The following is a 25,126-nucleotide window of genomic DNA, read 5'->3' on the forward strand; positions in this document are numbered from 1 at the left end:
TTGTTTCATGTATTTACTTAAGTATGGATGGGATGAGAAGTTTTCCCCGGGCTGAGAAGAATCTGGAGGTATATCCATGATGACGCTGACACTGTGTGAGCACTGAGCAACACCCGCCCTTTTGCACATGGACCACACAAAGGTCAAGTGTGTGGTGGTGACTGTCTGATGAATGCATTGCCTGCTTTCCAGGGGGGGAGAGGGAAAAAGGGGAAGTGGCTTTTCAAAGGTGACCACATTTCAGTAGAGGTGCGATGTTAAAAATAAAAAGCAATAATCGTTCTTTTCCCTTTTAAGGCTAAGCTTCTTTCAGCTTTGGTCCAGCCTCAACACCTCTACAGGGTTAGAAGAGGATCTAAGACTATAAAAATATTCAAAAGTGCCAGAGTTAGTTAAAAGAAACATGGGCTATTTGCAGATCCCGATAGCCCGAGATCGGATTTGTTCAAAATATCTCACTCTATCTTTTTCAATAACGTTTTAAATTTGGTTACAAACTCTTGATGCTCCTATGGGTACCTTGTTTTTCCTTCCCCTCATCCCTCCTTTTTCTCGCTCAGCTAATGAAGGTCTCGTAGCCCACTGTTATTAAAATTACGCCCTTGCCTCTGATATTAATTGGGTCCATAATAAGGAATGCGTCAGATTCATTATTTAATTGCAAGGGCACATTTGGAATACAGTTTCTGAAATGTATTTTTAATGAAAAACACTACATCCTGACCTAATCATATCAACCTTATTCTATCTAATTAAGGATGCAAAAAATCATTAGAGTTGCAAAATATTAGTTTCAGCTCTTTTGGGCTGCTCCTTTGCTCGCTTTCATGAATATATTTTTTCCCTGTCTATGATAAATAGTTAATGAGGGAAAAATGACAAAAATTTGCATGTAGTCAAATTAGTCTAATAGGGATATGTCTTTGCTGAGTTAGGAAAGTGACCCTTTTCATAGGAGAAACTGTTACAATAATTATGAAATAATGGTAAGGCCCATCTTATTTTGATGAAAAATGGTCTGCTTGAATAATGTAAAAATGTTAAAATGCAATAACCCTAAATTTTCATCAGACCAGAGAACATGTTAACGTGTTAGCATTTTATCAGTTTAATAACATCAAATTAGGTATAATATGAAGTATGCTGTAATTGTTACCATGGAGGGGGATATGCAGTAATGCAAAGATGATTTAGCAGTGCACCACAGCAAGAGGCCATCAGCTGCTAAATGAGGCATTTTCTTAATCACAAACTTTGGGGATGTAATTTCTTTTAAAGTCTCCAAACAACGGAAGGCTCAATTTTCTTCCAATAAACAGGTCCATCACCATCCCATTAATGGCGGTGTAGTCACCTCTCAGAACAGGGGTTGCATTTCATTAAGGCATGAAGACCAATAAACAACAACAACAAAAAAGACTTTAGAAAAAGAATAGCATTTACACGATTACAATTATACTATCTGGTTTAGCAATGTAGTGTAAAACCATTTAAAAAGTGTATTTTTTAGGTCCTGCTGATGCAAAATGTATTCCTTTGTTTCTCTCACTTTTGTAGCTGAGTTTTTGTACAATTTTCTATCAAGAAGAATCCAGCTTTTCAAAGGTATCCATTCCCCTGTGTCTGGCACGTCACAATCGACATAGTTAAATACTTTGTTTAGGAAAACAAGATTTTGCATACTGTTTTGTCTTCATGTCTCCTGCTTCCTGTTGCACGTCCTGTCTTTTGTTTCAAAATAAAGTGTAACTACAGATTAAAAAAACCCCAACAAAGCATTGCATCATTGAGAGGAAGACACAAGTTCTAATGCCATGTTGACACAATCGGCAACAAGCTCACTTTGTTGCATCGTTCACCGCTGAAGTTTTGTTCCGTCTCTGCCTGTGGGGCTCTGTTGGTTGCTGCTTCACCCTGTTATTACTGCCCTGAAGAAATTCAGGAATGTTTAACTTTGCTTTATCACATGTCACACCTGTCACACGGTGACAAGTGTCAGGTATGAGATAGCAGCTTCATGTTGCCTTTTTCATTGAAACGAAATTCGCTTTTCCACAGCGCTGTGAACGCAACATAATGAATGCAGTCCTGCTTGTAGTGTAAACTTTGTTACGACACGGTTTGACGCGACTTTGATGTGTAGTCGTTCAGATATTAACTGCTACGACCCTCAAAAACTACATTTTGGTTTGGCCCACTCTGTTTTAGTTCTACAATTAGACAAAATAATGCATCACTTCCTAATGCGCAGACCATCTTTCACCACAGTCCACTGCAGCCTCTCATCCCGTTGCCTCACATACTTATTTGAGAAAAGAGCAAGGGAGTTAATGAACATGGAGAACATGTAGCGAGCAGTGTGCTACTAAAATACCCTACAGAATAAATTAAAGGGGGCTGCAGTTTGATCGCTGCATTCTATTTCCCTTATCTCAACAAGTCACATTTTCAATCACTATGCAAAGATTTTACATCAGGGGTAGGCTTTGTGCTAATACACTGCCCTCTCCTGTGCCACCATCATCGACCTACACGGGGCTGGGCCACATGCGTCATCCTCTCCCCCGTGATAGTAATTTCATGGGGACAAGCATTTATTTCAGCTGCCTTAGATGATTTCGAAATGTCCGCAATAAGGGAATGCCCACTATATCTCACACACGCATTCCACTGTGTGTGTTGATTGAGCAGTCTCTCTTTAATGAAATATCTTCGAAAATTGGTTTCCACAGACTAATCAGGCTGCCTGTTAGCTGAGTTTCTGTTTTGGTAATTATCTTGTACTAATTAGAACGGAGCTAAAGACCTCTGAGATGAATTCTCAGCTTTCTCAAATGTAACTAAAGAAAATTTAATGATATAAAATGAACCTATTCTATACATCCTCTCGGATGTAATATCTCCTTTAAAGTGACCAGTGAATGCTAACCCTGTGTTATCTTGGCTGCCTTTAAATGCTTCTGTTAGTGCCTCACTGATCTCACCCAGCTCAGCACTTTCATTGAGCACCTGCACCACGGCAGAAGACCTTATTGGTTACAAACACCACAGTTAATTCCTCCCCTTTGACCAGGTTAATTGAAAAGACTAGTATCATTAGCCCAACAGGTCACTATTGGTTTAATTACAATGCAATTTATTTAGAGACAGCAAAGGAGACCAATAATGTATCTACCTTGCGCCTCTCTCCATTGAACCCTCTCCACTGCTCTGCTTTCTTGACAATGTAGCTCAGTTCCTGATTGGACAGCTCAAGGTCTTGAGGCAGGAAGAATACCCCCTCCTTGGCGGTGAGTCGCTGAAAGACATCCAGCATGCGACCATCATTGTGGAGTCTGGAAGGTGTGTGGTGAGAAAAAAGAAAAGATTCAGAAATGTAAGACGGCGCAACAAAAGCAGACTGACTGGAGATCTTAGAGAACGTTTTTGACTAAACACAGCCTTTTGTAATAAAATACTGCACTGCATTCCTGATACAAAAAATATGGCTTCATATCTACATTTTAGCGTTATAATTTTTTAATTGCTGGTGGCAACTCAAGACTGATAAGAAGCTCTTTGAGCACATGAGAATATGCCCGACAGTGGCATGAGATTTAAAAAATGGCGACTTGCTATATGAGGGTACTTAGCCTGCAAATACAGCAGATATTAAAGAAACACAGAAGGGAATGGGAACTTCCCAATGACAGGGAATGAATGATGGCCAATAAAGTATACAGCGGTAACTGTACTGCCCACCACAGACCTAGCATTGTAAAGCCACACCTGGCCCTTTGTTTGTCCCTGACCAGCCCATGTTTGGTCAATCGGATTCAAATGTAAATACATGCATCATGTTGTTTTTCCTATTTCACCCATTAAACACTCTTTTTTATTGGAAATATTTTGAAGAGGATTTCTCTATGTATGTACATACATGTCTGCAAGGGGATATAGCTTCACTGTAAATGCACTGGAGCAGACAGTGATGAGAAATGTCAGATCACGGCAAAAAAAAAAGAATGACTGATGCAGAATGAATATGGAGTTTTTGACAGGCCACGGACTTCTAAGTATTTATTTACTGAAGTCAGTAAAGCTATGTCCTTAGTTTTTGTCGAGCACATTGCTGTGTTTAAGAATTACATTTAAAATTGCCATTATGAGACTAAACACACAGAGAAATACAAGAACCTGACTGATGCAGCCTAGAAACCTTTACTGGCAAAGCTGCAAAAGCAACAAAGACTTTTTACTCAGATTTACGCCTTAAATCATCAGACTTTACTGAAGCATTATAACACAAACACAACTAATGAGTGAAATTACTCGTTTATGTTATTTCTACAAACACGTATGTATATCAATTTAGGAGTCACTGGCAATTAACCTGCTTTACCACTGACGTATGAGAACATGTTGCTTGTTTCATTGCCACCAAGAACCAATCTTTTTTTTTTCTCAGTTTGTTATTAAGAATATTAATTGCGTTCATTAAATCATGGTCGCTGGTTGTAAACAAGTGCACCTATGAGAAATGGAGGCTGGAGGATGGTGAACCAAAAAATGTTTCCACTGTTGCAGAAACATGTAAAATGCGGTGCGTAATTAAATATATACGTTTGTTATTTCATAGGTTACTGCAGTATATGCCCTCAAAAGTTCCAAGAGCATTTGAAACATCACCTTTATTCACACATACCTAGAAAAGTTCATATGAAACCTATTTTTGGTTCCAGAACACAGACGTTGTGTGGATCTGCAGCTTGCAGAAATGCACAGGGCCAACTTTTTATTCTGACAGCTGGGTTGGATGCTCTATAAAAGTCTAATACATCAATTGAAACAGCAAAAGGAATCAAACAAATTGGCCTGTGAGTGGGAAGTATTTTGTGGACACAAGCTGAGTGTAGAAATGTCTGAGTTTGGCTGGGTGTCTGCGTGGTTGCACAAATATTAATGTGTGGGAGTCGGATCCTGGGATGTTCTTCAGTGTTAATGCTGTGCTTCAAAGATGGCAGATACAGTGGACGTGCTGGTTGCAGATGCATCTGGAGAGCCCGGCTTGAGTCACAAGAAAATTTTCTGCCCAGCAGAAGGCATATTGATTCATACCTCCACATGAGTACGCATCACCAAAATGCTATTTTTCGTTTGCCACATGCAGCCAACCCCTAAAAAGAAACACCATGTCTGTAAACAAATGTCTTGGCTGACCATCAAAACCAACAGACCTTGTGCCCTTCCACAGAGATTCTAGCCTGTCAGAGGGTAATCAACTCTCAAATAAAACCAACATCAAGGAGGCAAGGATTTATACAAGAAGCTGGTACGGAGCTTTGAACTCAGCATCATTCCCCATTGCTCTTGGGAGTGGGATGTTTGTAGAATCTTGACCTCAGACACAGGAATAGCATGCATTCATTTTAATCCTACACTTGAATTGTGCTTCTCATTCATTTATGCGGTTTCTCTCTTGGAGGAATTCACCATCTTTGCATCTCCGAGCTTCAAAACGGGCTAATTTCTTTGGTGTGGAAAAGGCCTGAATTTAAGTATGTAATTCTTTACCATGTAGGTTGTGATCTGGATGACAAGGCTCATGGCAGGTCTTTGTTTAAGCACAAGGTTCACGAGTTGATGTCAGTGGATGAAAGGGTCAGAGAATAAAACACAAATGATTTGTCTTTCTAACGTATATGTTAGTATTATCTCACCCAAAGGTTTTTCTCACTTTGGTTGCTCTGTAGTGTAGTGGTTTACACATTTGCCTAGCAAGCAAAAGATGGGAGGTGACACAAATCCCTTTGGGGTTGCATCAAGAAAGGCATTCAGTGTGAAAACTGCTCAATCAAACATGCAGAGATACCCACTGTGGAAACCCTTAGTGAACAAAGGAGCAGTCAAAAGTAGCTTAAACTGTATTTCTCAATTTACAGAATGTGTGATTTATTTTAAAGGATCCTATCAAACTAAATTTAATGGAACAGAAGGATTCAGTGCAAACAAAGATACCTTCTTATCTTGTTCCATCAAAAACAAACTTGCAAACCTCTTCTAATGAAGAAGGAAAACTGATAAAGAAACTGATGAAGTAGACACTTGCAGTAACTGAAACAAACAAAGTTTTTTTTCTTTTACAGTCTTGCAAAAATGTTGATGGAACTACCACTACACTACTACTTTTATAGCTGCTCATTTTGGTTTCCATAAAGGGTCAAAGAATACAGAGGTATTTTACGTGTATTTTTGCAGGCAGTGAATAAAAGCTTCCTAAATGTAATTAAGAAAAAAGGATAACAGTCCATTCTATCTATACATACGGCCTGGAGCATATTTTTTAGAAATAGGTCATGGTCTGTGTCAGAGCCCCTTCCTTGTAGCCAATAGGAAATTGTAACCCATAAAATTATCAGCCTTGCTTCAGCCTCGTGGCCTACATTCAGTACAAACCCGTGTGGCTGCTGAGTGGCAGAAGTCATTATTCCCGGCTGCTGTTTTAATATTGTCCATTTAGTCTGATCCCGATAAGCGTCTCGCTCACTGAAATTAGATGGCACCATCTCCTTGGCTGCCAATCTCAAACTGATTAATTCAATAGGCGCTTTCTTACATTTTAAGCTATTAATGGAATTTGGTCGTATGTTAGAGTGAGAGAACACACCTTGGATGAATACTGAGTTACACAATTCAGTAATTTATCACCTGCCTGCCTTTAAAGTGAGTCCTATATTGCAAAAAGTCTGTCAAATCAAATGCCTTTGAATGTTTGAGAAAGAGCAGTGTTTGTTTTGCCTGGGCTTTCGAACTAATCAGCAAAAGGTCTATAGATGACATGAAAAAGCCATCCGAGTTGCCAAATCACAATGCAGGCTAGCAACCAAATGTTTCAACATGGCTGACCTCAATCTGCAAGACATGAGTGGAACACACAGTGCATTAAGATAGAGTATGTGTGTTCATCACCATCCGCACGCCGTCCTTTTCAATATGTATGAAACCTGCAGTGATCCCAACCATGCAAAACACCCAGCCTAATCGGATAAAGTAAGGGGGTTCCATATTCACGCTATATCAAAACACATCTAACTTTTGAATTAGAAATGATTTCCATTTTCCAGTGAATTGCAGCGAATGGTATGTTCAGGCAATCTAGCTGTGTGGTGCGTGTGTATATTCCTGATTCTGTGTTTAATAAGTTTGTGTATGCTTGTGTATGTGAGCCTTTGATGCATAACTCCATCAGCAATTCCCTGCAACTATAAATTCAAAATAAATTACATCAACATCTGTTTATATTTTTGATTTTTTTTTGTTTACAGTTTTTTTGTGGACAGAAAAGGTGAATAAATACTTGATGAAGGGTGGAACAAGCAGGATAGTAACATTTAGATATACTGTATTATTATTAACTGGTGCTATACTATCCAGTCGTTAAGTGATGACGTGACGAATCCTACTTCTGGGCCTAAAGTAGTCTGCGTTTAATAAGGCCTGGAGACTAGCCAGCAACCCCTGTCAACCTCTAGTCCTTAAAGAAAAATGTGTATTTCCGGTTAGCAAGTGGTTGCTGGAAGTTGCTGTTCAAGAAGAGGTATACAGTCCTACACAAGAAACATCTTCATGATTGTTTTGTTGCTAGCAGATTGCTGTTTCCACCTGCAGTTTGCAAGTTGCAATCAAGTTTCACTACTCCTCGAGGAGCAGTTGGCCAGTGTTTGTAGGCAGGTAGCTGACTTCCAACTATAGGTGGCCACAGCTAGTTGCTAGCTGTATTTTAGCCGTGTGATTACTAGCAACCGAAGCAATCATAAAGAGATTTTTAATGCAGAAACTTTAGCAACCACTTCTTAACCACTTGTTAACAATGTTTCCCTCGAAAATAGAGGTTGTCAGGAGATCACTTACCTGTCTCTAGGCCGGTGTGACTGAGACCCAAAGAAACCAATTTCAAAATGTCATCGTTCTAATTTACTAAATGGGGAGGAGGTAAGGTTTGGACGATTAAGGGCTGGTTGTGCATTTGTGTGCTGTGGGTTGCGGGGGTGTTATAGGTTTTACTGCAGTGGTTTTATTGTCCCAGCTCACTTGAGATCAGATTGACCTACATGTAGCCCCTGAAACAGAATTTAAGGCAGACTTATTTGTGGGTGTCTCATAAAGATACTTTGTATTTAATGCCACAGATACAAGTGGCATTAACAAGTGATATAACTTGTTTTCAGATTCAAAACAAAGTTCTTGTAGATGGTTGACTTAAACCAAGCCAGCAAGTATTAAATACGTTTATTGTACATATTATATACTAGGAGCATACCGAAAACAGAAACAAATTAACATTCAAAAATACATTCATTTTATCTCTAAAATAACAAGAAAATATTTGAGATTTATTTTAATGTTAATGCCAATTGCTTCAAAACATTTTGTGTTTAAGATAATGTAATTGTTTTCTTGCTATATTTGGTATTCTAACTGTGTAGCTCACCTGAGCAGGTACATGGAAAGGATGGTGATGGAAAGGAGAAAAACGACAGCATAGAGGAAGAGAGTGATGATCACCCCCGCTGCACCTGATTTGTCAGCTTGATAGAAGTGCCAATAAAGCTTGGCAGCATCCCCCACTGGTGTGTCAGGACTGTAGGAGAGGCGCTAAGGAGACAAGGATTAAAAATAAATAATAAGTAGTTTCCTATAACTGTGGATGCAGAAAATCTCTTTTTCTAAATGAAGATCACAAGACAGTTCACGGATTTTCTTTCACATATTTCAAAAGTCAAAATATAACAACGTTTTCTCTCCCTTTTTACGTTTAAGTTGCTGCCTACATGAAACTGCAGCAAGAAATGTCCAATCCATTTCAGTCACCTTACACATCTAACCCGCTGCCAAAAAAGACACCCATCCAACCTTGCACATTTTGCTTCTCACCCTCTCTGCACTCTTTTTTTTGTAATCTAAAGTCACTTTGCCAAGATAAAGTGAACTCCTATTTAAAGTGCACAAGTGTCCAAGTTATTTTTAAGTGACTTACCCCGAGGATGGCGTCCACTGCAAAGACTGCCAGGGGGTCGAGGACTGTCCACACTCCCTGAGCCATGATAAACTTTGACGTGAAGGAAGGGAGTGAGCCAAATATCTGTTGACAGCCCCATCTGATCAGAACCAGCAGGAACGTTATTGCGTTCAAGGTCAGGGGACCCACCACCACCATTGCCAGCTCCTCCCGGGTGTGGAGTAAAGAACTCTGGTACACGAGGTCCACCGTGTGTGCGTGGAAGTGGAATCTGGTATGAGAGGAAAGTGTCAATATATGTGTACCATATTTGTGCTTGTGATGCTTTGCAGCTCAAGGGCAGCTGTTTCCAGCAACTCCATATACTGTGTTATAGTATTTGTGGCTAATTCACTCAAATGACTTTGATGGCATTATGACTGACTGTTGTTAAGGAAACCTTTATACCTATTACTATCATAAAAGACACTAAAGATGCAAAGGACACTGAAAGTAAGAGTATTACCACCTTTGCCGATACATGGCAGAGCTTATCCAAGCCCGTTGTACGTTAAACTCCCCATTTACAGCAAGCCTCATGAGTTCCTTAATCTTCCCATCAGTCAGGAGGAGGTAGAGCCAGTGGTGGGAGAGGAGGGGTCCAGTTTTCTCTCATTAATTTCCATCTGATTTGCTCCAAGAGTCAAACATCTCTCAGATTCTGTCCATTAATCTGACAGTAGAGGTCCATTGGTGTTTCATCTGAAGCAAATCTCTCAAGAGATTCAAGCCCCAAAAAGTCATTTCAGAGAACAGAGATTACCTCTCTGGATGACCGGTAAAGACAAGAGACTTTGATGTGTTATTTTTTATATTTCCAGACAAAATTATAAGTAAAAATCTTAAGATCTCTCTCAAATGCTTCCTATTATTTTGGCACAAAATAAGAGACATTTTGTGCTATAATTAAAGTACATTTAGTTAAGTACAACTTTGACATACTTTTTCTGTCCTTGAAGAATGTGATTTATGCTACACTCTACTTCTGATCGCTCTCTTAACAGATTACATTGAAAAACATATTTAATAAGCACAAAAATATTATACTGCTTATGCCTACAGTATATGTTTACTTATAATTCAGGATATTCTGAACACAAGATGTTTAGTACCTTAGACCAGTGTATTACTGCTTTGTAACTTGAGTGAGTAAAAGAAAAGAAGAGAAGAAATGAAGCACTCATAGATGACTGTAGAAGCACCGAAGGCCAGGGACTTTTGCTGTTGGGGACTCTTTGCAGGCCAATGATGTCCCGGGATGGATTATGGGAAGGGAGAATGCAAAAACAAACAGACACAGACGTAGAAAGAAAGAAAAAGGAACGAGTGTGAGATATAAGGGTGAAGCGAGGTATGCCTGTCATCATGCCAACCGCTCTGACTGTCACTTAGTCTCTCTCTCCCTCCCTCTCAATGGGCATCATCAGCTCTGACCATTGCATGGAGAGAGAAATGCTTGGAGGGAGAGCAGCAGATTTGGACATGTGGAAGTTGTCATCCAGCGTTGACCCCCTCTGTTTTTACATTTTTGTTTTCTATCCGCCCCCTCAGTCCATTCTTTTTTCCTTTTTTTTTCACTCAGCCACATTTTTTTTTCTTCCTGAGCTCTCCTCCATCACTTTCCATGATGTTTGCGCCCCTGAGTTATTGTAATAAAAACCTGGTTGTATGCATGTTTGCAGCCAGCCCTTTTATTGTGATGAATTAAATCAGCACCATATGCTATTCCAATGTGATTTAACAGTTCTGTGGCATCTTATTGCTGTTTATTATCAATGCTGCGTACCAAATAATAACAATAAATTCCTTCCAAATAATGTAGCCTTTTGGGACTTAAAGCTGTGTGGTGAGCAAACTCCCCCAGCAATGGTTTGTTAATATTGAGAAAGTCTTGTTAAAATGTTAATGGGGGGATTCCAAACAGATGATCTGGGTGTATCAAGCCTGCATTTGCCAACACACACACCAAGACACACACAGCACATCCTCATCCTCTCAGCTTGTTGTCCTCTCCGCATCGTATTTTCCCATAACTGTACACCGCATGTGTGTGAGCCTACATTCAGGTCATGTTATGTGTGGCCATGCTAATGAATTTACAGTATGGTAATATGCTACTATTATCTGGTATGTGTCAGTCCTCCGTTTTTATTAATGGATTTATGTCAGCAGCAATGTGTGCGCTTGAAAAGTTTTGCGCGTCTGTGTGTGTATTCATGCGATCCTCTTCCATGCATGTGTGTGTGTGCAGGGCAATATCAAAGGAAGCAAACTCACTTGTTGACAGGAACTGCTATGGCCTGGAGGTAGAGCCACTGGCTGCAGTAATGCAGGTAGAGCCTCAGAAACCACATCAAAGCCAGCAGCAGTATAATGAGGCCGAGCTGCTGAACGGAGCCATGCCAGCTACTATGCAGTTGTTGTTGTTGCCGCAGCAACGGCAGGCCCAGCTCAGATGGCAGCATGGAGAGAGCCAGACGCGCTCGGTCAGACAGACACGGAGGACAGGAGCCAGGTCCAGTCAGTTGTGATCTGTTTTCATAAGAGGAGGATCATACACACTGTACATGACTATCTGAAGTTTTCTTCAGCATTTCTTTTTTTTTTAGACACTGATACTATTACTCAAGTATGTAATTATGTGAGTTCATTACTCAGATTTCCTCCAATGAAAGCATTGTAATGTCTTTTTTTCTCATTAATTTTACATCACACTTTCAGGCTGGATAAGAACGTTCATGCACAGGTGACCACATAAAGCAAGATTACTGAAACAGAACAAAGGTGTTGACTTTGTTCAGTCGATTTGGAGGTTATGACAATCACTTTGAATAATGATGCAAATCCTTCCTCCTCTTTCTGTTGCATACTATTCAGAAGCTTATTTCCATCACGACAGCCATGCAGTAAACATTAAAGGTAGGGAAATGTAGTATTCAAACTGGCACACACACGCATACAATTGCCAACATATACACAAGTGCTCTCTCTTTTTTTCCCCCTCACTAACACACCAAAGACACGCAAACAGATAGGAATCCCTTTCAGCGGTGCTCAGCTTCCCTCAGCACCTCTGCCTCCTATGTGCCGCCCTTTGTCAGGCCTGCTCAACTATTCCCTTTCATAAGGAGTGCACAGATGGAGCAGTGGAGGCAGGAGCAAAGGAAAGGAAAGGAAAGGAAAGAAAAGGAAAGGAAAGGAAATACCCTAACATAAAAACCAGACATTTCACATTTGTGTATAGGTAAATTAGGTGTGCATTTACAACATTCGTTGACTTTTGTTCAATATAATTTGCACATGTCAACAAGCAGTGATAGTGATGACTCCTAGCATTCGCCTGATAGTAATTAGAACAAGACTTAAAGTAGGTGTTTACAGTAGAGCTATGGCGAGGATCACACAATGTGACTTAAGGCATATGCCTGTGGACATCCCCATGTCTCACCACTGTGTCCCAGAGCACAGTTGGAATTCACTTTGTAGTGTGTATCTAGGGAAAATGGTACATTGCCTAAAGACGAAAAACCGAATCAATTGTATTGCTCTCTCACCCCCATTACCAAATGTGGGCTAGACTTGCATCAAAATGTACAAGTGCATTGTGTTCCCTGCTTCTACTAATACGAAAAATGTGGAGCCTCACATAGTTTTGTTCGAACCCAGAGATAATTTTGGCCGTCGCTGTGAGGTGTGAAGTGTGAAATTATCTGAAGTTGAATCAAGTTTCCTCAGTGGATGCTATTTAGAGCAGTGGTATATTTTGCTGTACATGTGGGAAAAGTTGGAATTCATTGAAAAAAAAAAAAGGTGCTCAGTCAAGAGTTTGGGCTGATAAATGTTCGAGCTTGGCTGAAATAACATTTATCCTGTTGGGCTAAATGTGTCATGAAAGTCTGTTATCACTCAGCTCTCTGTTTGAGATCTTAAACTAAAGTATACTCCACTGCGAATAAACTGCGTGTTTCCTGTGTGAAACCACTGGTTGCTCATGCACACAGAGTAAATATATATATTTATTCAGCCAAAGTCTTTGTTTACTATCACTGAAAAAGATCCAATTCAGTGCTTTTATACAAGATTTGGAGTTAAAACGCAGATAGAAAGATGATGTCTTAGCAAACGCATCTCATGCTTCTCCACAAAAGCACTTCCAGCTTTATCGCAACTTCACTGTGTTGTACAAAAAATGCTCTCCAAATCCCTGTAAACGCAGTGTGTCGCAGACACAGGCGAGATGCTACCCTGTCAACTGGCATCGCGCAGAAACAGCAAACACAATCTGACGTCCATCTTTCATGTAATGAAGATATTGATGATGCATGAAAGAGGAATATTTTTAGACGTCTTCACGAAGCGGCCCCTTCTAAAGGAAACCGGTAACATGATGTGAAATCTGTTATCCCGACTGAATTGATTTCATTATGGCACCTCCAATTACAAAAGTATAATACAGAAAAATAGGGGAAGGCAGCGGGCGGACGTGTGGGATTTTTATCTCGCAGGGATGAAGGATGTTTCATTTCAATATCACAGCCTGTCCTCTGAATGGCTGATAGTATGTGGCACAGTGGCCAAGTGATGAAACCAACCATTTCAACAGGCATGCATGGGACATAATACTATATTTTAATTGTAGTTTTAATGCTTTTGTGAAATCTGGGCCAGAAGCTGTTTGCTCATTATCTTAGTTTTGATATGTTTGTTCTTCATACCCGTGTCATCAAAGCATATTGCAAAAGGACTCATCATCCACTCCAAATCTTTCCTGAGTGTGCCAAGGCCTGTAAATCAGATTTAACTAGCGTGTTTCTGTCAGAAGCATCTCCTGGACTGGTTTTCCCAGGCTGGTGTCCCTTAATGTTGTACGCTATGACAACAAACAGACGCTACGCTCTTAAAAATAGCACAAAGCGAAAAGCAAGTAGTGACATGCATTATACCTTGAAGACGGCACGGGTAATACGAGATGGAAGGGTGGATGGGGGAGGGAGTACAGTGGGGTGTTCCATTTAAAATAGCACACTTATGGTGTGAAGGCTCCAGGGCTGTAGGGAGTAAAGGTAACCCGCAGATTCCCTCTGCGTAGCCCCGATGGCTTAAACCCTCCAGTGTCAGACCACTTAAAGTCTTGGACTTATCCCTTTATTCGGAGGATTAAGATATTTTCTGTCACTTTCTTATTTAGGCCACCGGCATTGTTTTTAAATTCCCACACTTCTTTTCCCACCTAGTCGATGAACGGTTTGCTGTTGGGGAAACAGAGAAAGCAAAAAAAAAAAAAAAAAACCCACTGTGAAAATAGACTTAAGAGATTGACAGATAATGTAATTGTTTTCTTAGTGGCCCAGATGCATAAGTGTTGTGGTGATTATGGAAGTGTGATTATCTCTGTCAAGAGATAGGACTCAAGATACCACATCTTTGTTTATATTTCATTTTTGAGGAACGCTGATAATGCATTTGTTTTGAATTAGGAGTGTATCTGTCATCTGTCCTACATGCGTTACACAATCAGGTCTAAGGCGTTGCTAGGGCTTGGAACGTGGTGAAAGGTTTTTGGTAATCTGAAAGAAACTTATAGGTCATCATGTCAGCCTTGTCACCTGTGTTTGCAGTACCCATGTGATACATCGAGAGCTTAGAGGCATTGCTGGCTAATGACGGTTGCAGACACAGGTAGTGGCAAAATGCGTTTAACTGGAATAAAACAAAGAACGCTGTCTATCAGCCAAGAAAAGAGAGAGCAAGTAACTCAGAGAACAATTAGTGAGGGGATAACTGTGTATTTAAAAGTGGTGAGAGCGTCCAGAATAAAACTTGTGCTTTAAGTGGTCTTTCACAAATTTGATTGGCATTGTATATGTGCATCAGTATGCTGTCAGTGTAGATAGTTATGATGGGGCATGTAGAGGGGAAGACCTAAGCTACTAGAGTCCACAAAGCTGAATCAAAACATACCACAGGCATCACACCCAAAGCTGCGAGACTAAACACCTATATCACTTTAGTCAGTCAGTCAGCCCAGCAACAGCATCCAGCATCACTGTCTTAAATTACAACAAAACAAACACAATATGATAAACAAAATGAATAATAAAAGTAATAAATCCTCTTTTGCTTTAGATGTTAAACTAAATGGCCTTTTTGTTTCAATGTTTTGAAACATACTTGTGTAATGTTAACCAGCCATTGCTCACTCCGGGCATGAGATATCTATCATTTTGTCAGAACATTGTTACATTTTACAAGTTGTTGGCACCCAAAAGTAGTTGGGAGCGCTTTGGCTTCTTTAGACTAACTAATTTAGCCTGGCATGCCACCTGCATAATCACTGTTACACACAAAGTAGACACACCAAGGCACTCCCTGGCCTCCCACAGCTGGATACTCCACAAAAACGGGTCCCCAACAGATTATTACTTGTTTCAATTGAATCGCTGCCAAAGCCATCACTGCTCCAGCTTCTTATGTCTTGCTTTTCATTTAACACTTTTTTTTTGCCTTTTGTCCCTGGAAACCAAAGAAGTGGACGTTATCAGTTATATTTGAATACTAATAATTATTTTGACATTTGACTCTAATGCAAGTGATCCTGAAAAGCTTGAAAAGTTCTTGAAGCTGTTTTGCATTTCATGCAAGTGGTTTCTTTAGTTCTGTAGGAGATCTATAATGCGAGTGCAAAAAAATCACAATAAAGAATTATTAACTAAAACTGCCAAATAAGTTTCAGAAGTTTGTGTAAATAAAATTCACGTGTATGCATTTCAATTATGTGAACAAACGTATTTATTTTTAAATTTTATTCATGCAGAAGTACAGATGTTTATTGCAGTTCTGGCACTGAAGCAGTGCTTTGCACAGGTGGGCCAAATATAATGCACGAAGCTTACAAAGTGGAAACCATAAAGAAACACGCTCCCACAAGATGTATTAAATGATAATTATTGGTTTCTAAGCCGGTATCATTTTCCAAAGCACCTCGAACGTGTATGTGTGTGTGCACAATAACAACTTGGACAGAGCATCTCTCTGTGCCTGTAAGGCTTTTAGATAATTGAGTCATTTTATATCATCTTGTGAGAACTTTTATTTATACAAGGAAAAAAAAGAATCAGAAAGCATGAAAAAAAAAATGCATCGGATACAACTTTGTGCTCACTCTTTCTCTCGTACTCCCTCCTCTCATTTGTTTTTTTTCTTTGCTTTATTTTTTTCCAAGTGAAACTACCTTAACATGTTGAGGTTTTATAAGCACATTTATTTATTTATTTATTTTGCAAATCTGCCAAAGAGTATATACATACCCTAAACGAGCTCCATTGACAAAACTGGAGCACAGTGGCAGGTATTTGGAGTCAATTGCCATGTAATAAAACCTGTACACATCAGAATTAAAAATCAAGCCAATTACTTGCAATTAAACAGAAGTTATGGACAACAGAATTTTAAAAAGTAAAAATATCTATGATACATTCATAGATGAGAGGTATAACAACGGCTCTACAAGTCAAACCATGTAACCGTCTCATATCTCATATTTGTGGATAAACTAGTCTTAGATCATGAGCCATAATTTAGCAACTTGACTCTTGCATTGCCTAAACTCCTCCTGCAAAAACATTTTGGCCTCCTCGCACACATTGGAATAGTTTAGATGCATAAATGAGGTAGCTGTTTCATTGCTGAGCAACATGTGGCGTTTTTATGGAGTGCCTGACTTAGCACGAGAGGGAATTAAAAATGGAAATGGCAGGTCCCTTGGTGCACCATAAAGTAGGGTGGAAACATTTCAAATGCAGATGCACCTGGGATGGACAAACACATACTGACTTTGCGAGTGCTACACACACACACACACACACACACACACACACACACACACACACACACACACACACACACACACACACACACACACACACACACACACAAATGGTGCAACTACCACCACCCTTGTGCTCAACAATGAAGAACAGGTTGTTGTTTTCTCGCTCTCTCTCTAGATTTTTGGGGGGCGCTGAGAAAATACAGATATGGGTGCCAGTGGATGTGCAACACAATAAGCGATAAATGCAGAACAAATAAATGTTCCACATCCATCCATTCAGCAATCTGTGTGAGGTGTACAGGGACGGGTGCTGCAGAATGTATGTATGGCCCTCCAGAGAGTTGCATCAGTATTTAAATGGATTTCACTTTTTTGACCTTGCTTCATAACTGCAGGACATTGTCACCAGAGAGATAGAGACAGGATGGAGAGGGAAAGATGGAGAAAATGAGAGGCAGAGAAGTGAGATAAAGACGGAATTAACAGGAGGGAGGGAGAGGAAGAAAGGAAATAATAAAGAGCTATAGAGTCTAACTGTGCGGGTACGCAGAGATCAATTAAGTGAGTGCTAAAGACAAAAAGCAAAGATGATGTTTGACTTGAAGACGTGGCCTGAAATGCCTTTTGGAGTAGGAGTCTGTAACTCTCAAACCACTTTTTTTCCAATCCCAGGCTTTGTTACAATACATTACCACTAATGGGGGCCAATTATGTTCAATGATGTAATGTTTTGTTATTGATTCAAATGCTTCATTCAAAGGAATCCAGCCTCAACACAAATATGGATTAACAAAGATCATGTTTTTTTTATAGATACTATAACTGTAACTGTCTCCAAGCAAATATAAGAAGAAGGTAAATGCCTGTCAGGCCTGCTCCACCTTTGTTTATTGCTGATAATAATAGCTAAAACGTGTGCAGATGACATCATGCATATACACTGAACAAAAATATAAACGCAACACTTTTGTTTTTGCTCCCATTCCCCATGGGATGGACGTAGAGACCTAAAATTCATTCCAGATACACAATATAACCATCCCTCCCAAACAGTGGTCACAAATCAGTCCAAATGTGTGGTAGTGGGCACATCTGCTATATTGAGATAATCCATCCCACCTCACAGGTGTGCCACATCAGGATGCTGATCTGACATCATGAGTAGTGCACAGGTGTACCTCAGACTGCCCACAACAAAAGGCCACCCTGGAATGTGCAGTTTTTTGCGCTATTGGGGGTCTGGGGACCCAGAACCGGTCAGTATCTGGTGTGACCACCATTTGCCTCATGCAGTGCAACACATCGTCGCATGGAGTCTATCAAATTGTCAATTGTGGCCTGTGGAATGTTGGTCCACTCCACTTCAATGGCTGTGCGAGGTTGTTGGATATTCGTGGGAACTGGTACACGCTGTCGTATACGCCGGTCAAGCACATCCCGAACATGCTCAATGGGTGACATGTCCGGTGAGTATGCTGGCCATGCAAGAACTGGGACATTCTCAGCTGCCATCTGCCCTGAACAATGTGAACCATGATTCATCCGTGAAGCGCACACCTCTCCAACGTGCCAGACGCCATCGAATGTGAGCATTTGCCCACACAAGTCTGTTACGGCGACGAGCTGGAGTCAGGTCAAGACCCCGATGAGGACGACGGGCATGCAGTTGAGCGTCCCTGAGACGGTTTCTGACAGTTTGTGCAGAAATTGTTTGGTTGTGCAAACCAATTGTTCCAGCAGCTGTCTGGGTGGCTGGTCTCAGACGATCTTGGAGGTGAACCTGCTGGATGTGGAGGTCCTGAGCTGGTGTGGTTACACGAGGTCTGCGGTTGTGAGGCCGGTTGGATGTGCTGCCATATTCTCTGAAACGCCTGTGGAGACGGCTTATGGTTGAGAAATGAACATTCAATGCACGGGCGACAGATCTGGTTGACATTCCTGCTGTCAGCATGCCAATTGCACGCTCCCTCATTGCTTGTGGCATCTGTGGCATTTTGCTGTGAGACAAAACTGCACATTCCAGGGTGGCCTTTTGTTGTGGGCAGTCTGAGGTACACCTGTGCACTACTCATGATGTCAGATCAGCATCCTGATGTGGCACACCTGTGAGGTGGGATGGATTATCTCAATATAGCAGATGTGCCCGCTACCACACATTTGGACTGATTTGTGACCACTGTTTGGGAGGGATGGTTATATTGTGTATCTGGAATTAATTTTAGGTCTCTACGTCCATCCCATGGGGAATGGGAGCAAAAACAAAAGTGTTGCGTTTATATTTTTGTTCAGTGTATATATATACAAACGCTGCAGTAGGCAACTGCAACTTCTGATTACATCGGCATCCAGAGAGCTTGTCAGTTATAGTATCAGAGCTGCCTGTCAGTAATATTTTCCTAAGAGTTCACATTTATTTGCACAGGACACAGTCCATTAGTGCATGTTTGTGCTACAGTGCATTGGCTGTTACATAGCTGCATGTAAAACTTGTAATTTCTGGAAGAGTTATGTGTTTATATAACGCTGGGGAACTAGTGATTACAGATATAAAAGAAAAAAGGAAGAGCGTAAGTTAAGTGCCATCTCTGGCTTAGCTCTATTTTTTCAAGTGCACACAAAGGCCTCGTGCACAAATCATATGCGATTACTCATATATTCTTACATATAGCTCCTGCCACTTTTCAGTATCTGACACCTCCCCTCTTTCCCACGTGTCAGTGTGAAGCGCATTCATTTGACCCAGACCACCAATGGGACCGCAGTATGCGCCCACTGATGCACACCATCAGTGTGAATTAACCAATCATATTGCAGTGTTAGTCTGTCAAGGATGTGACAGCTCTGATTTCCATAAAGGAAGCGGCATGTTGATTTTGCGAGTATGTGTCTGTGAGATCTGAAAGTGACCCAGGGCACGTCTGGCCACTAAAAAAACCCCTAACATGTGCACTCGGGCCGTGGTAGCCAGGGGCCACTCTTTCACACATGCAAGCAGGTACTTGGGCATGCAGAAGCGCAGACACTTCCCTGCCCTCTCAGTACAGGAAAGAGCCCTGGAAAGCGCTAGAGAGGGGTGACTAGCACCACCATGTCTCCACCCACTTATCCTACCAGTATTACATCAGAATTTATTGACCCTTGCACAGAGTTGTGATTCGTAGCTGCAGTTTGCAGAGGATTGACAGCCTGAAACTGGGTGTTATTTCAGGTGTTTTTCTGCCTTTTTTCTGTACACAACTTCAGGCTCGGCTTTCTTTCTCTCCACGACAGTTGCTGGTCTTTCCCAGGCGTGCGGCACTGCGGGGTTGCACGTTACCCTTGTTATAAACACGTAAAATAGAATAACACTTAACTTGGAATCTTATATTTGAGCGAGGAAACACACTCAAACAGATGGAGGGCACAGAATGATAGAGACACAGAGATACACATCAGGGACGCTCCTATAGGCTCGGTTGGGGGAAACGGGTGGAGAGGAACGTTGGTCCCCAACGAGGCGAGTTAACTGGGGGAAATTAGGTCAGTGTGTTCCCTCTGACTCCACAGCAAGAGCAGGCTGTGCGTGTGTGTGTGTGTGTGTGTGTGTGTGTGTGTGTGTGCGTGTGTGTTTTCCAGTGCACCTACAGTATAACACTCCACCACTATAGCAACATACTGTGCTACACAATCAAGGTCTGCTCCTGATTTCGTGTGTGTGTGTGGATTTGTGTACCTGTTTGAGACTTATTAGAATATGAGCTACTGTGCTACCAAAAGTTCAACCTAACTTTAATCTAGTTCACTGTCACCGCAGTGGCTTCTTCCTTCCTTGAGTCCAGACTTAACGGTGGTGTTTAATAGCTGCAGCAATAACAGCTGAAACTGTATTTATTATTATTCATTCAACTTATCTAACTGAGACGACAAACAAGCATGTAACTAATCATGGCATCATAATTAGCAGCAAAATAGTTCAGATTTTGAAACAACTAGATAAAGGTTAAGCGACATTTATCCCCAGATGACCAAACAGCATTTTGTAATAAAAGCTTTGGGGACAGATGGGGACAGTTCTGCAGCCAGTTGTCCTCCAGAGAATGAAAACGCTCTCTGCTACCTTCAACACAGCTTTGTCTTCACTGTCGCTCTTCATGTTTCCCGATCAGGACGAGTCACACATACTATAATTGATATGAGATTTAGGGGATATATTTCAGTGTAATTAGAATCTTGATAATTGGACTAATTAGATCTAATTGCTATATGAGAATGACTTTGATTAAAACAGGTTTCTCTCCTCAAAACGAGAGTAGGAAAAAAAAACAGTTGGGTGACATTGATGAGGTATAATACGACACTATAGCAATTTGATAATAATCATGTAAGTATGTGGTACACTACATAGGAAGAAGGTATATATTATCAGATAACAACTAATAGTAATTATTATTATTAGTAATAATTCGTCAATATCACACATGATGAGGTTTGCACAGGTCGAATGTGAGCTACCATTAGTATCTCATCACCGTGCTGAGTACACAAAATGTAAAGTAGTCTTTAAAGTGTAAAATTAATTCAGCATGTTTATCCTCGACCAAAAGCATTAAATTGGCCCGATCGAATTACAACAGCCATATTGAATCAGGTGCTTTGATTTTGCTCAGTGCTATTCTGTGAGAAAAAAAGAGGAGTATTGAAAATTACACTTGTAGACATCAAATAAACTGGAGGGTCGGCTGGAGTCTTTCAAGCGTGTTCAAACAGATATCAGCGGCACAGTAACGCTTGACAAAAAGATCATTCCTGACATGTTTTCAGACTTTTTCATTTGCCCAGAACTAATTTGCAATTGTCAATACCTGCAGTTTTTAAAAAAAAGTGCATAGCATAGTGTTTTCTTTGATTTTCGACTTCATTATTTTTTTATTTTATTTCTATGCCTTTTTAGATCACCAGCGTGGAAATGTGAAAACAATTACACAAGAAAGCCTGATCCTCACCCAATGAAACAAAGACTTTAAATAAAAAATATACATGTGTGTACTATAATATATAAACAATCATATCCATTGGAAACATCTCCTCCCAAAAGATGTACTTTGCAGTATTTCTGTCAAAGTAGATGACGTTGTCACCATTTGGAATAAAAAAAACTTTTACATAAAACCTCTAGTAGTTTTCATTCGTGTCGACTTGGTTCTACTTGTATCAGTATTATGTTTTTATGTAGTTGATACATTAAAAAAAAAAAAAAATTTTTAATTTAATTTACAGTCCCACCTGTAACGCACACACAGTCTAAGCACTTGTATACAGGTCCCATACATACTGCAGATCTCTTTAAGACATTAGCCCACTTCATTCCAATTCATCGCGCTGCATTTATTTTACTTGATGAATAAAGTGCTCCTGACTGCGACACATAAATGAATGCACTATGTTAAACCGCTCGTGTGATTCTCCGACTGTCTGAACTGAATCTTACTGTTTCAAAGTCTTTGCTTAATAATGCATGAGCATCTGATTTGCACATTTGTGTCAGGATGCCTTATAAAAATCTCAATGAGCTCAGTCTCTTGTGGCTCAATAGATGGCAGTAATATCCCTCAATCACTTCAGTATGATTCCTTTCCTCAGTTAAAATACAAGAATATACAGGCAAGTGTGTGTGTGTGTGTGTGTGCATACTCTACTCGCTTGCATAGTCAAAAAATACTGTACACACCCTCTGTCTCTCACATTCGTCTACAGATGCACATAAACACAGACACAGAGATAAAAACCCGAGCTCCCAAAATGCGAAAAGACGACGCGGGGCGAGATGACATCATTAAGGCAAAATAAATAAAAAAATATCTGTAAATAATCCCTTTTGTCGGCATCTCTGTCAGTCCTCAGGTAATGTAGACAAACCCAGAATAAGTCAAACAACACAGCGGGAGAGACAGATGAGAGACTGCTGCGTCTTTAACGTCACTGTGAAAGCCAGCACTGCCACTGTATCTTTCTAATAGTCTGATTAGGTGAGGGCAAAAAAATAAAATAAAATTATCAGCCTTTAGCTCAAAGATACCGTAATGTGTGTGCTTGTAAAGATGAAATCAATAGCAGCAGCACCTTCACAGGGCATCAGGGAACAGCCGAGTCTCCAACTCAATACAATCCGTACCTATAACTGACAGAAATGTCTCATCTCACCGAACCCAGCAACTGCTCAGAGGTAAAAAGCGGCACTATGAATAATCGTGAAAACCATTTAATTGTGTCCCTTTGTGCGCAGTCTGCCCGGGCTCTGTGTTCATTTTTTATTTTTTTTTGTATTCACTTTCCCTCAAGATAGTCTCTATGTCGTCATTTGTTGGCAGGATACGCTGGTAATCATTTGAATTCCCTCAGTATGTTCAGAAGATGTCAGGGAGTAGTCTCTGATCTTGTTTAATATGTGACCAGCAGCTATAAATTACAAACTCCCAGAAATGAGGAAACATGGGTACTTTTAAATCTCCAGGGAGCGCTCGCTTTATGTCTCTCTTGCACATACATACAGTAGACTCTCTCGCTGTCTTTACTCTCCCCCCCCAGTGCAGTAATGGTAATCTCCTCCCCTCAATTTAGTTGACATTCAAATAAAAACAAATACCTGAGACTTTTCTTGTTGAAATAAGCAATTTTGCTCTCAGTCTGTTTTGATGCTCCATGGGCATGCGGGTGCTACCTGGATGCTTTTAGCAAATTTGGCCGAGGTGTTTGAAATTCGGCGCTCTGTTTGTATTTCATACATTCTTGTTTTCTCATTAAAATCAAATGCTGTGAGCCACAATAAAGATGAAATGTAATTTCCACGCATTTTTGCAGAGGACTGGGAGACAACAACAACAAAAATTCACGGGGACATTATTGTTGTAGCTTGAGCAGCGTTTGGTTTGGCTTTAAATGCGACACTGTCACAAAGCAAATTAGCTGAAATACGACTGATTATTTTGTCCTGAAAAGCAAAGCACAAAGAAACACTGACTGTTGATTGTGCAGTCTTGAGATCTAAGTCAAATGTAGGCAAGTACAGATTTAATTAACAGACAAAAGAGGACTTGTGACTTCTGAAAGTATCAAATATAAAAATGATAGTATTGTGGGCAGCTGAATTTCTGTGATTCCTCACCAAATTCTTATGGAGTGCTTTCCTTTCCTTCGGGACAGATGAGGCCACCAGGCTCTGGAAATTGCTTTGAGTGTGCCTTGTTTATGTTGGGAAATTAAAATTGAGTTATATGCGATTTAAGCTATACCACATACAAACTCATTTGGATTTCCCTCGAAAGACACTCGACTACTTTATCTATATCTGTTAAGGAGGTGTTCTAGGCACGTCTTGTTGTCAGAGTCTGTCTGGTTGATGCTGTACATTTCAGCGTCTGTGAGGCACAGAAACCACTTGTCACCCACGTTTTTCTTTCTTTTGCTTTTTTTTCTTTTCTTTCCCCCACACATTTGAATTTTGCAAGGCTGAGCCGGGATAATGAGTGGTGAGACTTACTGTAGGGAGAATGTATACTCCTCCATCTCCTCCGCGGAGAGGTTCTCCATTGAAGGCTGCATCTTCTGTTTGTCTGCCTGCCGAGGCGGTGCACTTCTGCCGCTCATGCTGGGGCCACAGCTATTTGTCTTCTTGATTGGCTTCTTCTGTGAGGAGCAGAAATCGGGGAGAACACATGCGGATGTCATTTGTAATCAAAGCAGGAAACAGGCCTCTGAATTTATCTTGGGGGATGCACACGGTGACAGTGACAGTGTGCGTGGCGCTTTGGAGCCTCTCCTATATCTCACCCGCGCCTCAATTGACACGAGACAAGAATGACGGCAAAATCGCATACGGCATGCCATCCTTCAACTTGAGTTCATTTGGGAAACATGCGTACAGTGATGGTGGCGTTAAATATGTGATATTTGAGCAGCTGGCACTGTTTTTTTCCACACAAGTCGTTTACTGTCATCGTCATAAACACAGTCAAATGGAGTTAGGAAGTGGGGTTTTAAATTTTTCACTAAGGTACTTGGGAGCAGATATTATTTGTTAAGCCGCCAACATGTTAACGGCTTGCTTTCCCTGGCCGTGTCAGCCCTGCCTGTGTTGCCCTTGGGTGGGCTTAGTGCCTTTCTGCTTGAAGTTGTGAAATACACACTGATGTATGTTAATGAGACCCACAGTTTGGAATAAGCAAGCTGCCTCTTTTTTCCACCCCTTTCTGACTCTACCTCTCTCCGTTTTATTTTTTATT

At 40.6% G+C, this 25,126-nt stretch overlaps 1 protein-coding gene across 1 annotated transcript in view; it reads right to left on the minus strand.

Moving 5' to 3' along the window:
• The window catches only part of ofcc1 (orofacial cleft 1 candidate 1), a 71,594-nt gene that overhangs the window by 20,849 nt on the left and 25,619 nt on the right, over window positions 1–25,126 (minus strand). The window contains exons 14-18 of the mRNA XM_026180920.1: window positions 24,385–24,530; window positions 11,315–11,569; window positions 9,017–9,269; window positions 8,471–8,634; window positions 3,176–3,335 (exon numbers count right to left, since the gene is read on the minus strand). Coding sequence (XP_026036705.1) covers window positions 3,176–3,335; window positions 8,471–8,634; window positions 9,017–9,269; window positions 11,315–11,569; window positions 24,385–24,530 — 978 coding nt within the window. The remainder of the gene's footprint in view (window positions 1–3,175; window positions 3,336–8,470; window positions 8,635–9,016; window positions 9,270–11,314; window positions 11,570–24,384; window positions 24,531–25,126) is intronic.

Source organism: Astatotilapia calliptera, chromosome 9 (genome assembly GCF_900246225.1).
Source record: "Astatotilapia calliptera chromosome 9, fAstCal1.2, whole genome shotgun sequence".
NCBI lineage: Eukaryota > Metazoa > Chordata > Actinopteri > Cichliformes > Cichlidae > Astatotilapia > Astatotilapia calliptera.